The 18,207-nt window shown below is 45.7% G+C and overlaps 1 protein-coding gene across 11 annotated transcripts in view; it reads left to right on the top strand.

The window, feature by feature from the left end:
* Positions 1-18,207, top strand: part of ARHGEF2 (Rho/Rac guanine nucleotide exchange factor 2) — a 186,277-nt gene that overhangs the window by 145,384 nt on the left and 22,686 nt on the right. For all 11 annotated transcript variants that reach the window (XM_077326856.1, XM_077326866.1, XM_077326894.1 and 8 more), the window contains one exon: positions 16,799-16,866. In XM_077326856.1, the coding sequence (XP_077182971.1) occupies positions 16,799-16,866 (68 nt within the window). The remainder of the gene's footprint in view (positions 1-16,798; positions 16,867-18,207) is intronic.

The raw sequence follows: 18,207 nt of genomic DNA, 5'->3' as shown, positions 1-18,207 counted from the left end.
TTAACTGAGCACTAAATTAGTAGCGTTTACTATATGAAAGCCTTCTGCTACATTAAACTCATGCGGAATGGCCCTAGATGCTGACATGGCAGCCCTGTTTTGCTTGTTCACAAGTCTTCCCCATTCATATTGGGGGCTGGATAAGAGAAAGGCCGCTGCTGTTGATGGGGTATGGGGTGGCAAATGGGGAGAAGCGTGAACGTCTGTCTCTCCCAACCATTCTACCTCTTTTGGCATTAAAATAAGATCTACCTGTGAATTTCTGTATATACATGAAGAACACACATGGGCTCCCTTGTCGTTTGGCCCTGAGGAAGTCTTCTGCAAGCCAGTGATCTGCCTAGTATTTCCCACATTTTCTTACTGTTCCATATTGCTTGTTGTTTCATTTCATTATTGTTAATCTAAGTTATCTGTATTGTTCTGTTTTATGTATTTATAAAAATAGTATTCTGTAAGAAAGGGTAACAATCTTAACCAGCGCCGTTCCCAGTTTTGCTGTTTAAGATCCTTTAACTGGAAGAATGCAGACATAAACCAGCATTGAACGTAAGTGCTAAGCACAGGCTACCAGCATGCAGTTAATGGTGTCGTGAGATCAGCACTATTGATGTATAAATCTTTAAAGCATCTAGGCGCTTCTGGTCTGCATTCTCTTAATTTCTGGAGGATCGCAAGAGCTACAGTTTTTATTCGAAATGATTACAGGCATTCGGAAGACTCCAGTCAGTAGCTGGCTGAAAGAGCCGTTGGGAATCCTATCCGTGACTGTTGTACGGAAGTGCAATGCTGAGTCAGCATGGAGAGAAGGGGAGGGCATGTGAGTTGGAGTCTTTAATTTTGCTTACACTTGTATTTGGAATCTGGGACATGTATGGAAAACATTCAGTCTCCTACTGTCTGTGTCCCTTCCTCGGGCTGTATATTGTTTTCGGACTGTAGCCAAATTGGGAACTCTGCCCGCTTCCACCGCTTTGATCTTGAGCGGGAATTGGGGGGGGGGGGGGCGGTGGCTTGTATTTGTGGACGTGAACAGCACTGCAGGCTGCTGTGGATATTGTCTAGTAGTTCAATGGCTCAGTTGTATTCTCCACTCTTATCTAGTGCTCTCCCTTTTTCCTGGATTGGGCTTTGCGCACGATCTCTTCCAAAGCTGAGGTCAGCTGTTGAGCATCTTGTACAGTCCTTGTGGTTGAACTCACAAGAAGTGGTGATGTGCAACCTGGTTTATTCCATCATACCTGAGACCCTTGGGTAGAAGAAGAGGAAGAGGAAGAAGAGGAAGAGTTGGTTCTTATATGCCGCTTTTCTCTACCCGAAGGAATCTCAAAGTGGCTTATAGTCGCCTTCCCTTTCCTCTCCCCACAACAGACAACCTGTGAGGGAGGTGAGGCTGAGAGAGCCCTGAGATTATTGCTCGGTCTGAACAGCTTTATCAGCGCCATGGCAAGCCCAAGGTCACCCAGCTGGCTGCATGTGGGAAAGTGCAGAATCGAACCCAGCTTGCGAGATTAGAAGTCTGCACTCCTAACCACTACACCAAACTGGCTCTGAAATTAGATCAAGAGATACAGTGTCCGGGCCCTCCTGAGCTTTAACAATACACCGAAACAATATGCGGAGTAGTTTACTGATGTTATTTTGGAAGAGTGTGGAATTTTATGCTCATGAAAATCTGCCCCCAACTCTGTCCCTGTTTATTAGGGGCTGAACCTTCTGAAACTTGTCTCTAGTGAAGCACTGACCTTGTTTTTGCCTTTGTGGGATGCCTTGCTAGAAGGTCACTAGTGCCAAGTTGCTAGCACCATCATTCTTTGGGATTCTTACCCCAGTGTCACTGGATGTTTAAATCTCTGAGGACCAAAGTCTACATTGCAATTTAAAAAAAATGAGCTGGGTCTGGTCTCCCCCAGTCCAAACTGCATTCCCTGCTGCTAGATGGCAGCTGCAGGGAACTAACCGTTCAAGTGCTGCAGGGTCCTGATTCAGATTGGGACCGTGGCATGGGGAAAGGTGGGTTTTTAGCCTTCCATCCCCTTTGCATTTTTCTTTACCTGAAATGGCCCATGGGGGTGTGTCTGTGGGACGAGCTTGTTGTTGTTGTTATGTGCGAAGTCGTGTCCGACCCATCGCGACCCCATGGACAATGATCCTCCAGGCCTTCCTGTCCTCTACCATTCCCCGGAGTCCATTTAAGTTTGCACCTACTGCTTCAGTGACTCCATCCAGCCACCTCATTCTCTGTCGTCCCCTTCTTCTTTTGCCCTCAATCGCTCCCAGCATTAGGCTCTTCTCCAGGGAGTCCTTCCTTCTCATGAGGTGGCCAAAGTATTTGAGTTTCATCTTCAGGATCTGGCCTTCTAAAGTGCAGTCAGGGTTGATCTCCTCTAGGACTGATCGGTTTGTTCGCCTTGCAGTCCAAGGGACTCGCAAGAGTCTTCTCCAGCACCAGAGTTCAAAAGCCTCAATTCTTTGACGCTCGGCCTTCCTTATGGTCCAACTTTCGCAGCCATACATTGCAACTGGGACGAGCTTGTGGCAGAGTAAATGAACACAACATGCCAAGGCTTTCAGCAATGGTAACAGGAAAAGGAGTTACTCAGTCAGTATGAGAATTGGGGTGTTGCACTATTTTTATCTGTGTAATGCTGAGTATGGCATTTATTTTCTCCTTAGTAGGGGCTTTTGTATGGTGGTGGTGATGTTGAAATGCATCCTCAAGGCACAGCTGACTTGTGGTGACTTCGTGGGGTTTTCAAGGCAAGAGGTGTTCAGAGAGAGTTTCCCATTGCCTGCCTCTACGTCACGACCCTGGTATTCCTTGGCGGTCTCCGTTACAAATATCAACCAAATATCAACCAGCTCTGCTTAGCTTCCGAGATCTGACGAGATCAGGCTAGACTGGGTTATCCAGGTTGGGCTTTTTTGTATGCTCCTGATTCTTCTGGCAGTTGATCCACAAGCATCGGAATCAATTTGGGCCTAATTCTTATGCATGTGTGCCCTCCCTTTGCATTTTCAGAGTTGTGGAGTCAGTTTGTTGCCCAAAACCATCACTGTATCAATACAGTGTTGTAATGAAGCAGGTTCTCTGAATCCCCAGCTTTCATTTAAAAAAAAAAAGAAAAGCAGTAAATCTCTAGGCGTTTCTCTTGTGGAGAGGTGCCTTTTCCCTTATATCTCTGTGCGGTAGGGGGATAGAGGCTTACTTTTTAAAAGTGAAAGCTGGGAATTCATATTACCTGCTTAACCTGTCATTACAAGACTATTTTAGTACCATTCTTAAAAATTAAAATGAAAGCACTCGTCTTCAGAGTGGGAGGAAGAGGAGATGGAGTAGTTTGACAATGACAACCGTCCAGTCATCAAAAAGTGGGCTAGAGGTGGGTAGTACAAAGAAAAACAACAGAAACATTACTCACAAGGGAAAAGGTTATTCTGTTTTTTATTTATTATTAATTTTTTAGCCCGTCACTCTCTGAAGACTCATGGTGGGTTACAAATACATATTTGTATTTAAACCCCATTAAACCCCATTAAAACCCCATTGAGTCCATCAACACCCCATAAAACAAAGCAAATATTGGTAGCATAGTCCCTCCCCTGTGACAGCCAGCCACCATCGGGAATGTGGTTCACCAGATGTTACAGCATAGCCTCAGGAGGGCCCCTGTTATTCCTGGCCCTGACCTCAACCAAAGACCTGGTGGAAGAGCTCCATTTTGCAGGCCCTGTGGAATTGCGACAGCTCTGTCAGGGCCCTCAGCTCTCACGGGAGCTCATTCCACCAGGTCAGGGCCAGGACCGAAAAGGCCCTGGCCTGGGTTGAGGTCAGACACACTTCCCTAGGACCAGGGCCCTCCAGCAGATTAGCACATGCAGAGCAAAGAGCCCTGTGGGGACATTAGGAGATAAGCAGTCCCTCAGATAGATATTGCCCAAGCCGCAAATGGCCTTAAAAATTAAAACCAAAACCTTGAACCTGATCCGGGCTTCAACTAGCAACCAATGCACCTGCCTCAGCACAGCTGAATGTGGGCCCTCCAAGATATGCCTGTGAGGACCCTAGCAGCTGCATTCTGCACCAGCTGCAGTTTCTGGGTCAAGAACAAGGGGAGGCCCACGTAGAATGAGTTACAGAAATCCAATCTAGAGTGCCCATTGCATGGATCACTATTGGGATAAAAGAGGACATCTTAATGCAGGTTGGTCTCTCCTTATGCCATCCTCATAAGGTTTTTTCCTATATGAAGTTTTGCCATCTGTTTGGCGTAGTAATATTGTTGATTGGGGTTTTAGTGAGTTTTGATGTGGTTTTATTGTCAGATTATTGCCATTACCCGCCGCGAGCCGGTTCCAAGAGCAGCGTGTTATAAATCGAATGAATGAATGAATGAATGAATGAATGAATGAATGAATGAATGAATGAATGAATGAATGAATGAATGAATGAATGAATGAATGAATGAAATAGGAAAACCTGGGGAAGGGGGACAATCAAAATGAGTGAAAACTAAAGGCTCTGAAATGCAGAGGGAAACAGGCTAAACCAGTGATATGGGGCCAGAGCCAATAAAAAGCCCTATATTTCCTGTGTCTCACGTGCATAGGAAGTGGGAGCCCACTGCAGCATTGGTTCAGAAACATCCACACCAAGGAAACCCCAAGCTGGCCCAGGCCATCCTCTCCATGTTACTCATGAGGCAGCTGAGGCTGCAAGACTAGTAGCTAGTGGGTTTGTGGTTGAGTGAGATTTGAATCAAGGCCAGCCCTGATTCATACCTTAGTTTCTGAACCACTCTGTTACACACAATATTACTTGAGAATTGAATCAGTTGCAGGAAGGCTGATTAGGCTGTGAGATTCTAAGAGATTCTCCAGGCTTTGGCCCTGGAGAACAAGTCCATGGGTTTCTCATTTCCCTTCTTCCATTTGGAGCTATGCGTGAGAATCTAGAATTGGGCTCAGCAATCTCATAAAAAAACGTTTTCCTCCTTCACTGGCAGAGTATGACTTCACTTCCTGGCTGATGTGTCTGAAATAGCTGTCGTACTTGTGTTGCTCTTTTGTGGGTTTGGCGAGGGTGGATAGCTCTTTAGGCGAAAACACTTCTACTTTAACAGCTGTACAGGTAGAAAACTATCATTCCATCCCTTGCTTGCTGAATTTCTGCCTTCTATCTCGGACCAATGGGAGATAATTAGAATGTCTCGTTCTTCAAAAGTGACAATTTTTTTGATCCTTTGCCAGACTTCTACTCCTGGGACCGTAAGGACTTTCCCAGCCTTGAATGCAGCTGTTTCTGGGAGGGAAAGTGGGTTGCGATATCTAAAGAAAAGAAAAAAAACTCTTGTACCTTCCAGCCTTTTCCTGGGGTATTTGAAGGAGTTCCTTTTCTCACTCATAGAGATTTGCCTTTGATGATCTTTGGGTGATTCCACATCATGGTGTAGGGCAGGCTTTCTCAACCAGGGTTTCATGAAACCCAGAAGTTTCTTGACAGCCCTGGAAGAGTTTCCCAAATGGGTGGGAATTAATTAATTTTTAATTTTTTAAAAATTGTTAAACATTTATTGAGTGATATGAGTATATGCAGTCATGTTGACCTGCCCCCCCTCCCAAAATGGCCGTGATGGGCCTGGAAGGAATGGGAAAGGGAAGGGCCCCAGGTGGGCATGTACACAGCTATGCTCCTCGACCATACTTGGGGCCATTCCGCACTCGTTCAAAATTGCACAATGGTTGCAAATTGAAATCGCTACTGATTTGCTGTTATGCACAACGTCATTGACAATTTGCAACACTTCTGAAACCGATCCGCAAGAAGCGCTTCATTGTAGCGCTTTCAGGGAAATCCCAAAAAGTGGATTCACCCTCCGGAAAGCGCTACACTCTTGCAACAAATCTGCAACACTAGCGGGAAAGTTCTGTGCGTTACCATTGTTGCGGTTTCTGCAAAGTCCCTCCCCCTGGCTCTCTCCTCTGATCTTCCGGCGAAGCCATCGCCATTTTTCTTTTCTCGGAGTGAGCGGAGATCAACGTACCGGCGAGCCTTCGTTTACCCAGCAAGGCTTCCCTGGCTGCAGTCCCTCCCCAGAGCTGTTTAAAGTCACTAAGCACCAAGCAACACACAGCCCCGTTTGCTGGTTTATTTTCCCTTTATTTTTCACTCTATTTTCGGCCGAAAATCGTGCCCGTGCGGGGGGGGGGGTATTTTTTTTCCACTCGGGGGGAGCGTGGCAACGATGAAAAGGCAGCTCAAACACCACCTGCTACCTAGATGGGTCTCTCCGCTGCAACGAATCAACGCAGATTCGTTGCAACTTTTTTTTTTTAAACCTTCCTTAAAGGGAAAGGGGCTTTTCGGTAGCATGATAACGGCCGCCCATTGGCTGCTTGTTTGATTGATGGCCAGGGGCGGGACAAAGCTCGGCAATATCGCTTCCTGGCTAGCGATTTTTGCCGAGACCGGAAACCTGTGGGAAACGATAGAAACGCAACTGGATTCTACTACAAAGGCAGGTATGCATAACGACGAATTCCACTATTTAAAATGGCGTTTTTTCGTTCCGCAACCAATTTGCTACATAGATCCTGGTGCGGAATGGCCCTTGGTATGATTGTTCTCAAAGCCTAAAGAATGTTTCATGGGTTTCTTAATGGTAAAAAAGCTGGTGTAGGGTGAAGGATTGTCCCCTTGTCTGTAGGATCAGCTTCCTGCAGTGACCTGCCAAACTGGAAACATTGACCCCTTTAAAAGCGTTTTAAAGGGATGTTTATTTTTCTGTTTTATCATTCATACCTGTCTCATTTTACACACCTTGCTTTGAGCGTACAAACTGCCTGGAAAGTGATTGGAAATCTTTTAAATAAATAAGAGTAGCTCTGGAATGGTTCCATCCCTAGCCGCTCGTGTTCCATCTATGCAGGGCTATTGATAGGACAGGAGGTGGTGGGAGCACTCCCCTACCTGAAGTATTGCTGCTCCCTACCTATGAATTTGTTCTAGATCCAATAGGGCTCTGATCTCCCCTGGGAGCTTATTCCACCAGGTGGGGGCCAGGACAGAGAAAGCTCTGGCCCTGGTTGAGATCAAGCAAGCTTCCTTACGGCCAAGGATTGCCAGGCAGATGGAGGTGGCGGAGTTTAAAGCTCTTTGAGGGGTGTAGGCGGGGAGGCAGTCCCTCAGATATACTGGGCCCAGACCATGTATGGCCTTAAAGGTGATTATCAGAACCTTAAGTCTAATCCAGAATTATACTGGAAGCTAGTGCAGTTGTTGGAGAATGGGCCGAATGTGGGACCTCTGAGGTGTTGTTTTGAGGATCCTGGCCACTGCATTCTGGACCGGCTGTAGTTTCTGGATTAAGGTTAAGGGCAGGCCTGCATAGAGTGAGTTACAGAAGTCCGGTCCAGAGGTGACCATCACATGGATCACTGTGGCCAGGTGTTCCGGGGCCAAGTAGGGTGCTAGTAGTAGGCTGGCCAAAGGTGATAGAATGCCAGCCATGCTACTTTTGTGACCTGACCCTCCATTGAGATGGAGGCATCAAGAATCACGCCCAGATTCCTGATGGAGCGAGCCACTGATAGCTGTACTCCATCCAGGTTGGGGAGGTGTGCTTCCTTGCTTGGATCCTTCGTGCTTAGACACAAGACCTCCGTCTTTGAAGGATTGAGCTTCAGAAGACTTTGCTTCAACCACCTCCTCACTGTTTCCAAGCATCTGGCTAATGCTTCTGGGGGGGGGGGGAATAAGGACAGTCATCCATCAGGAGGAGGAGCTGGTTGTCATCAGCATATTCATAGAATCATAGAATCATATTGGTGACATCCCAGCCCAAACTTCCGCACCAGTTTGGCAAGAGGGAGCTTGAAGTTGTTGAATAGGATTGGAGAGAGAACTGCTCCCTGAGGGACTCCACATGCAAGCAGGTGGCAGCTTGATGAAATCTCTCCTATTGCCACCCTCTGTCTGCAATCCAAGAGAAAGGAGGTCAGCCAATGAAGGGCAGCCCCTGAATCCTAGCACAACCAAAGCAGTGAGCTAGAAGCTCATGGTCAACTGCTGAGAGGTCTAATAACAAGAGCAGCACCAACCTGCCCTGGTCCACCTGCTGACATGGGTCATCTGTCAAGGAGACCTGCACTGTTTCTACCCCATGGCCAGGCTGGAAACCTAAGACCCAAGCTTCCTCCAAGAAAGCTGACAGTTGGTCCATGACAGCCCTTTCAAGCATCTTTCCCAGAAATGCTGGGTGTGAGATGGGACAGTAGTTGTTGGGTTCTCGTGGGTCCAGAGATCATTTTTTGAGCAACGTGTAAACCACTGCCTCTTTTAGTCTTCCCGGGAATTCTCCCATTGATATGATGCAGGTGCTTCACCAATACACACACACTTGTTGTTGTTGCTGTTGTTGTTGTTGTTAGTTGTGAAGTCTTGTCTGACTCATTGCGACCCCATGGACAATGATCCTCCAGGCCTTCCTGTCCTCTACCATTCCCCGGAGTCCATTTAAGTTTGCACCGACTGCTTCAGTGACTCCATCCAGCCACCTCATTCTCTGTCGCTCCCTTCTTCTTTTGCCCTCAATTGCTCCCAGCATTAGGCTCTTCTCCAGGGAGTCCTTCCTTCTCATGAGGTGGCCAAAGCCCAGTATTCCCCTGAAATTGTTCCTGTACTTTGAATGATCTGGAAAAAAGTTCTTGTTTCAGTTAATAAAACTGTAGGCATTGCAAGGAACTTAACAATAAAATCTAATAAAGCAGGTGAAGAAGTGTCTAAAGAACACTACTCTTATTTAGAATGGATGCTCACTATAAGTGAGTAAAGCTTCTGGACTTTAAAAGAACAGGTCTTATTCAAATTGCATGTTTTCGATGCTTAACAATTGAGCTACTCAGATACACAGAAACGTTTTGACTCAGCAGCATGATTATAGAAGTTCCTGTTTGCTATGAGGAAATCATTGGTGTTTCATTCATTCCTCTGAAGACCCCACTTAGAAGATGCGGTGGCCCCAGCTAGCAGATTCCTTTCATACTTCCTGAACACATGCTGGCCTCCAGGTGTGAATGCAGTTTGATTCTCTTTCCTTAAAAAAACCCCACACATTCAGTGCTCTGAGCTCCTCTCCCTCCAAGGAAAGACATAATGTTGAAATGACTGTTCCTGCCAGTTAAATTGACTTCCTGCTCATATCGCTTCATCCCGCCCATGCATTCTTGGCTGTTCTGTGAGTCAGACTTGTGAATTTGTTATAGTTCTCTTAACATAGCTAGAGATTGTAAATTAAGAAGCACTTTGTATGAGTAAATGGTTTTCTTTCTCTCTCCCCCCAACACGCGGAAAAAACAAAGGGATTGTTAAATGTCTTTAAATATCCAGCTCATTTAGCATAGATCACAGAGGGTCTTAATTTTCTGAGACTAACTCAGCTTGTGAATTCCTCACTGGTTTTCCTTTATGTTTGTGGCTTTCCTGTCCTTAATTATTAAAAAAATTCATCCTGCATAGAAGTAATATGAAACTTGCCACATCTTTGCACAAGGAACCCTGGGAAATTTAGTTCTGTGAAGATAGTTAGATGAGGATTTTAGAATATGGCTAGTGCATGTGAAAGGTTCAGGCACCATATCCATTAAAAAGATGAAGAGTTGGTTTTCATACCTCACTTTTCTCAACCTTAAGGGGTCTCAAAGCATACAATTGGCTTCCCTGCCTCTTCCCCCCAACAGGCACCTTTGTTTGTTTGTTTGTATTTTAGACCACTCTCAATGCTGGGGCAGATTCTGGGTGGTGGAATAACAAAATACACTTAAAAACAAAGTTAAAAGTTCGTAAATTAATTTGAATATTCTAAAAATTTCCCCTTTACGTGGAAACCAGAACCCAGAGCAGGGGTAGTGCAAGAGGAAGGCCAATTAGATGTTGACTACTATTCTGGCCTAAGCCATAGGCCTAGCGGACGAGCTCCATCCAACAGGCCCTGCAAGTGAGCTCCGACAGGACTCTGGTCTTTCTTTGGGACTTGGGGCCACTATCCTGATGATGTAGGCAGAGTGTAAAGCTCTTCTGGGGACGGTCCCGTCAGAATACAGGACCAGGATGTGTCAGGCTGTAAAGATTAAAACCTTCTGAGGTAGGCGGGGCTGAGCGGGTTCTGAGGGAACCGCGTCTGAGCCAAGGTCACCCAGCTGGCTTTTATGTGGAGGGGGAATTGGGAATCAAACCTAGTTCTCCAAGTTAGAGGCCGACACTCTTAACCACTACAACCACTACAACTAAGCAGGCTCTTTAAAAGGATCTCTGGTCTCCTTGGAGAGCTATTGTCAGTCAGAGAATACATGAACCAGTGGCCCGAAGGCAGTTATTATGATGTATGTCCTAACTGTGGTTTAAGTGATTTGATTTTGAACACACAATTCTATGCCCTGAAAAAAATGGCAGATTTCCTGTTTTACATTCCTTGTTGTGCTGGAATTTCACTTGACGCTGTGCTCCAGTCTTCTTTAGCATGGCTTTAATTAGAAAAATTTCTAAAATTACCTGGAGCTTGTGCATACATCTTACTCTTTATTTCTCCTACCACCCGTTTTACCAAATGCACATGTGCCCATTGATAAAACATTGCAAAACAAGTCTTGGTATGATTAGTGTGCATGATTTGCTGTGCTATATTCAGCTGCTTTGTACATGTACTCTTCCAATTTTATAAACCACCACACTGTTGCAGTATCTTATTAATGTAGTTATACACATTTATAATGTAAAGGAGGGGATAAGCCATAAATGAAAAGGGCTTACATTCAAGCTCAGAATCGTTTTCTGTTGGCTGTACATCCTGCACAGATCAACTGATGGAGACGTACCCTCAAGGGCAGAACATTGCTGCCTCAGCAGCTGGTGCCAGATGTTTGGATCAGCCTTTTGAAAAGCTGCCCAGTGTTCTCCAGATGGTATGTGGAGGCAGAGCTCTTGGACATGGTATGCTGTTCAGCTCTGCCATATGTGTTGTTGGTTTTGAAGGACCATTTGGCAAATGGCACACCTTTGTCACCAACACTAGCAGTTTGGCAAGGGATATGTGGGCACTTGATGGATGAGTCTGCCTACCTGTCAAATCTTCAGTTTCCCACAGAGAATCTCTCACTTCTTATCTCTCTGTCTTTCAATAATCCACGAAGAATGGAGAGGAAGAGTGGGAGGGTAAGTGCCCTACTATGTCAAGCGAGAGTCCCATCTAGTCTTGTTGCAAACAGTAGCCAACAGCTTCTCTGGAGGGCCTATAAACAGGGCACAGAGACCAGGATGCTGCGTTTTAGATCTGGTATCCAGAGGTTTATTATTATTATTATTATTATTATTATTATTATTATTATTATTATTATTATTATTATTATTATTAGATTTATTTCCCACCACTCCCTACAGGCTCGTGGCGGGTAACAATAGTCTTAAAATCCCTCATTAAAACCTCCGTTTAAAGACTATAAAAATACCCAACACTGCGGAACATACCACTCTGAAAGACTGTTTCTGCATAGGTGGAAAAGGCCAAACTGGCGCTTGTATGGCAGGCTTCCTGCTTCCATTCACTGTCAACACCATTCCAGTCCTGGCCCATATTAGGCCCTTCGTTGCCCCAAAGCAAGGGAATGTGAATATTTCCATGTTCCCTCATTTGCTGCAGGCACCAACATAGCCTGCCCCAGGGCAGGCCACAGTGAACCGGGAGGAGTCGGGCCTTCCAGGCCCGGCTCCTCCCCCTCCTATGTCATCCTGGAGGGGACAGGAAATGCCCCACTCGACTCTGCAGCACTTTGCAGCACAGCAGGGCTGACCAGGGCTATTTCTTAAAATTTTCATAAAGGTGAAATAAAAAAACCACTCCCCTGCCGCGAAGCGTGGCAGAACCTTCCTGCCCCAGCTGCCCCTGTGTAAAGGCAGTAATCTTGGGCTGACTACATCAGTTGGGGGAAATCTTCCCCTGTGAGGACCAGGGAGCAGCAGGGCAAACGTCCTTGTTGCAAGGAATTGGCGGTGGCCCAGCGTGGCTGTTGTCATGCAAAGTCAGTGATAGTGGTGGTTCTTTTTAGTCAGCATGGCTGAGTAGCCACTGATGGGTCTACCCTCCATGCATCTGCCTTTTAAAGTCCCATATGATTGCAGCTGTCACTATGTCCACAGGCAATGAATTTCACCATTTAATTACTTGTTGAGGAAAGAAATACATCTTTTGGTCCATCCTGAATCGATAGTCCATCAACCCCATTTCTATTCACGCACTGGAGAATCCTTTGTCTTTGATGTTTGTGTGAGACAAAGTGCATAAAACTGGTTATGTGTGTGTGCGGGGGGGGGGGGGCATTTCCCAAGATTCCTTGGGAATCTTGGGCTGAAATCAGATTCTCTCAACTTTTCTGCCGTTGAGAAACCACTGAAACATTCTTCAGGCTTCAAGAAACCCCAGGAGTGGCACCATTGTGCAGAATATGGTTGGGAAGCATAGCTGTGGACACAACCACCTGGGGCCCCTCCCCTTCCCATGCCCTCCAGGGGCCACGGGGGGGGGATGTCACCATATGTGGTCACATCACCTAATAAATCTTTAACAAATTTAAAACACACACACACACACACATATATAGCTCCCACCCATTCAGGAAACCCTTCCGGGGCCATCAAGAAAGCCTGAACTAGATACCCTGAAATCAGGGTACCCACTAAATAACTAATTACTTTGTCTACCGCCCCTCTCAGACTGGCCATCTCAAGGTGGTGAACAGCAAGGTACATAAAATTTAAACAACTGCATGGATCACAGTAGCCAGGTGCAGAGTCAAGTGCTTGGCACAGGAAGGCTTTCCTATATGAAGATAATCTTTATCCAAGACTTCTTGCATAATCTGTCAATGCCTGTGTAGCTTGTGTGAAGAGGTATATTCTAGCAGGACTGTTATTGCCGCATGGCAGAGTGTGTGGTTTTGCCCTGTGTTGTGAATTGAGGAACATGGTGTAGAACCATGGCATTGAGCCATGACCAAGTGGGCTTTTGGCAACCCCCAACTTTGTGTCCCTGTAAAGAGCTTCTTGTGGCGCAGAGTGGTAAGGCAGCAGACATGCTATCTGAAGCTCTGACCATGAGGCTGGGAGTTTGATCACAGCAGCTGGCTCAAGGTTGACTCAGCCTTCCCTCCTTCCGAGGTCGGTAAAATGAGAACCCAGCTTGCTGGGGGGTAAAACGGTAATGACTGGAGAAGGCACTGGCAAACCACCCCGTATTGAGTCTGCCATGAAAACGCTGGAGGGCGTCATCCCAAGGGTCAGACATGACTCAGTGCTTGCACAGGGGATACCTTTACCTTGATAACCTTGAAGGGGACATGATAGCCCTCTTTAATATTTGAAAGGTTGTCACTTGGAGGAGGGCAGGATGCTGTTTCTGTTGGCTGCAGAGGAGAGGACACGCAGTAATGGGTTTAAACTACAAGTACAAAGATATAGGCTAGATATCAGGGGAAAAAATTTCACAGTCATTCAGCAGTGGAATAAGCTGCCTAAGGAGATGGTGAGCTCCCCCTCACTGGCAGTCTTCAAGCAAAGGTTGGATACACACTTTTCTTGGATGCTTTAGGATGCTTAGGGCTGATCCTGCGTTGAGCAGGGGGTTGGACTAGATGGCCTGTATGGCCCCTTCCAACTCTTTGATTCTATGATTCTTTACCTTTTAAAGATTGTGGAAGAAAGGGTGGTATCCCTTAACATTTGCCATATCCAGTTATACCTACAGTTAGAGAGCGGATGCCCTCCCCTTCCCCAGATCCCTCTTCATCCAAGCAAATCAGCAAAAGGAACAGATTGTAGTACGGGGGATTGAGCACCGTGTGCTTCCTGAGAAATTCCTTCTGGCCAAAAGGTTGGCATGCAGGCTCTGCCAGCCAGTGGGCGCATTGCTGGCTGTGGCAGCCAAATGGCCAGGAAGTGACCTTCATTCATGTTGGGGGGGGCTAGTGGAGGGAGGCAGGCATCTTGTATTCACAGTGTTAGAAGGAGCCTGAAAGCAGGGCATAGCTTCTCAAGCAGCTCACCTGCCTGCTGTTTATTTCTACTGTGCCATCAATGCATCTTGTGCTTGGATGCGGTGGCATCCTGTGTGTATGTGTCCTGTGTGTGCTATGACAAGAAGTAGCTCTCTCAGGTTCCAGGCCATAAAGGCACTTGCTAACTGAGATTCTCTACAAATCAAAATCAGAGTCCAGTGGCACCTTTAAGACCGACAAAGATTTATTCAAGGTGTGAGCTTTCAAATGCAAGCGCTCTTCCTCAAACTATCATGATGACCACTGGACTCTGATTTTGTTTTGTTGTGCTCCTTCGGACTAACACGGCTACCCACTTGAATCTATCTGAAACTCTAGGAAGAGATACTGGGGATTATTGGAACGAGGTATGTCCATTTGGTTTAGTAAATAACCTGAAAAAATACCCTTGCCGGAATGTCTGGTTTTCTATAGCACCCTTTCTCAACTTTTTTACCACTGAGAAACCCGTGAAATATTCTTCAGACTTCAAGAAAGCTCAGAAGTAGCATGATTGTGCAAAGTATAGTTGGGGAACATAGCTGTGTACATGCCCACCTGGGGCCCCACTTCTGAGGCTTCTTGAAGCCTGCTATAGAAAATACAGTCATTCCGGCAAGGGTATTTTCCAGGTTATTTACTAAACCAAATGCACATGCCTAGTTCCAATAATCCCCAGTATCTCTACTTAGAGAATCTCAGCAAGTGCTGTGAGCTGCTGCTTGCCATAGCACACACAAGACACGTACACATAGCATACCGTAGGGCAGGGGTAGTCAAACTGCGGCCCTCCAGATGTCCATGGACTACAATTCCCAGGAGCCCCTGCCAGCAAATGCTGGCAGGGGCTCCTGGGAATTGTAGTCCATGGACATCTGGAGGGCCACAGTTTGACTACCCCTGCCATAGGGTATAATGGAGTTTAAAATAGCATTCATGGATATTGCTGAATCTGAATACCAGTACCGATATTGGTATTCCAGAATATCAGTGGAAGTCAATAATTTTTCGGTCCAATATACTCAAACTGGAAATTGGTCGATTCCCCCTCCCCCTTGTACTTGCCTTGATTGGGAACTTCTGCAGAGAAGGTATGTCCTCTTTCAGTGAACCACAGTAGCTTCCTTGTGTTGGTTGGCAGAAGATCCTGGGGGCAGATCAGATGACTGTAATGTGCTCCCTATGGGGCGGCCTTTGAAGTGCGTTCAGAAACTTGTGCTGGCTCAAAACTCAGCTTGCTGGAATCCTTCCCCGAATTTCTTATATGATTCTCCAATAGTGTGTCATCTTCAGCTGGTATCTCAGCCCGACCTGTAGTACTAGTTTTGACTTTTGAAACCACAACCTGACCAGAGGCATGATATTTTAAAGAACAGCTCCTCCCACATGACCCCCCTACTTCACTGGGGCTGTCATCAGAGGTCCCATTTTTTGCACATGCATACATAGCCTTCTAACAGATATGGTTGGTGGTTATGTCAGAGAGGACTTTCTTGGTTAGGTGCACATCAACTTCCTCTTGAGGAAATGGCTGCTTTGAAGGGTGAACCAAATGGCATTGTAGCCTGCAGAGGTTTCTCCTGACCCCAACCTCCACCCCCTGCAGGAGCCTCCTCCAAATGTCCTGGAATTTCCCAACCCAATATTGGCAGTCTTATGGGCTTTTGTGACTGCCCTGTGCTCCCCCTTTCTCCAGTACTGTGTCATCTTCTGTTTGTACCTGAGCCTGATTCGGAGTCCAGTTTTTAACTTCTGACGTATCTTATGGGTGGTTCATAGTTCTAATGTTATTTCTTACCTTGTTGATAACATCTGTGCATACCTTTGGAAGTATGTTTGATGGGGGAAAAGATGGGGTATAATTTTTCTAGTTAATTTTTGGAATTAATATTTTTATTAACATCATTATTTCTGCTGGTCTTTATGGCCTCTTTTTATTGTCCAGTTATTTAATGTAGTTATTAATATTTTTTTTCTGTTTGGTTTTTATATATTGCACTTCGACCTGAATGTCCCACCGGGGGCAGCAAGGGAGCATGTATATCTTTAAAAAAATGTATTTTAGTGAGATCAGGATCCTGTGGAATTTAAAACAGTTCTGCAGGACCTGTAAAACTGAGCTCTTCCATCAGGGCTATGGTTAAGGAAAATAACATTTCAAATACAGGCCGTCCTACCTGCGAATTGATCCAATGCTCTAGATCAGGGGTGGTCAAACTGCGGCCCTCCAGATGTCCATGGGCTACAATTCCCATGAGCCCCTGCCAGCAAACGCTACTCTAGATCCTCTCAACACCAGGTAGCTCCCCCCTCTGTAAGGGTATATATTGAAAAAGAGGTGGCAGCTTTTAAATTGCTTTTCATATTTACACTGTTTAATTAATAATTTGTTTAATTAATTGTTTAATTATTTATAATTGTTTAATTAAAGATTTATTAGACTGGATTGGCAGCATATTGGACTGGAAGGGTGGCGTGTAAGAATAAACTTCTTCTTCTTGTTATTATAAATAAAACCTTCTAGGGTGATTTTTCCATTCATGCAGAGCACTGTCTAAGCCTCATGTAGCACTGAAGACAAGCCCAAGGCCAGAATTGTGGCTCAGGTTTTAAGAGCCCCTCGACACAGGGGGTCCGGCTCCAATGGCTAATCACATTTGGATGTCCAAATTACTTGATTCTTCTCTCACATTGCCTCTGCTTTTCTTTTTTGCAGACTGCAATGTCACCATCCACAACCGCTGCAAGGACACCTTACCAAATTGTACCAAAGTCAAGCAGAAGGTGAGTGGGGGGAGGGGAGGTGATGGGAGCAGCAACTTGGCAACTGTGAGAGGAGATACGTTGGGAGTGAACAGGGTGAGAGCTGGCAGCATCTCACTGACTGGCATTAACTATGCCCTGGCTCTATGCAAGCATTGAGCCCATGGTAAAGCCCAGCATGGTGGCAGCGTGATTGTAAATCAATCTTTCTGTATGAGCCATAGGTCAGTTCAGAGGTATAGTAAAAGTGCATTTAAAGCCGCCTTTCTGGTTTTTGCACATTCGTAACAACAAGGAGAGAAGACCTAATAGTGCAGGTGAATTTGGACATAGAAGCTGGTGCGCTAAAGATACCTGCTTTGATTGTTTTAGAAAAGGTTGCAACTCAAGAGCCAATGTGGTGTAGTGGTTTTACTGCTGGACTAGAAACTAGGAAACCCAGGACTGAATTCCCATTCCACCCTGGAGGCATCCTGCTTTACAACGTTGTTGGTTGTGCTAGGGGTGGCTGAACTGTGGTTTTCCAGATGTCTATGGACTACAGTTCCCACGAGCCCCTGCTAATTGACCATGCTGGCAAGGGCGTGAGGGAATTGTTGTCCCTGGACATCTGGAGAGCCACAGTTTGGCCACCCCTGGTTGTGAGGATAAAATGGAGGAGAGGAAGTAAGTTGCTATGAGCCCCAATGGAGAGAAAAGCAGGATATAATTATCTACCTAAAATAAGTAAATAAACTCATATGTGTAGTGATCAACAGAAATCAACAGGGCCTAGGTGAGAATTCAGAAGCAGGGGTTCAAGCTTCAGTGCCATGTGAAATAGAAACAATGTGGATTCTGCAAATTGAGTGTGCTGCTTTTGTAAAATGTATTCAGATGAAAAGATCCGGCTCTTCTTGGTGCAGACATCTCTTGTCTCTTTAATGCCAGGTGCTTGAGAAAGCTTAGGACAGGCAGGCCCTGCCCCCAAACAGTATGCAGTGGACGTGGGACATATGAAGTCATCCTCTATCAAGTTACTCCATAAATGAACAGAGAATTCTTTCCCAGTGTCAGTTACTCAGGGGCTGAAACAGATGTAACAGTTTCTTGTCAGTAAAAAGTAAATTCTTTGTTCATACAGCTGTAATTTGTCCTCCAATCTGAACTAGAGCCACAGGAAGAGAAAGTCTGGATTTAACCCTCCAAGCCCCACTCATTTCAGTAACTGATACTGGGCTTCCCACGCTGTAATTAGCATTCCTTAAAACCACTAATAACAGTCAGGGAACTTGAATAATTAAATGGAACTATTTTCCATTAATGAAACTTAAATATTTTGGCCACCTCATGAGAAGGAAGGACTCCCTGGAGAAGAGCATA

The sequence above is a fragment of the Paroedura picta genome, chromosome 1 (genome assembly GCF_049243985.1).
Source record: "Paroedura picta isolate Pp20150507F chromosome 1, Ppicta_v3.0, whole genome shotgun sequence".
Classification (NCBI taxonomy): domain Eukaryota; kingdom Metazoa; phylum Chordata; class Lepidosauria; order Squamata; family Gekkonidae; genus Paroedura; species Paroedura picta.
The sequence above is the reverse complement of the archived record's forward strand: the minus strand, read 5'-3'. Positions and strand labels throughout refer to the sequence as shown.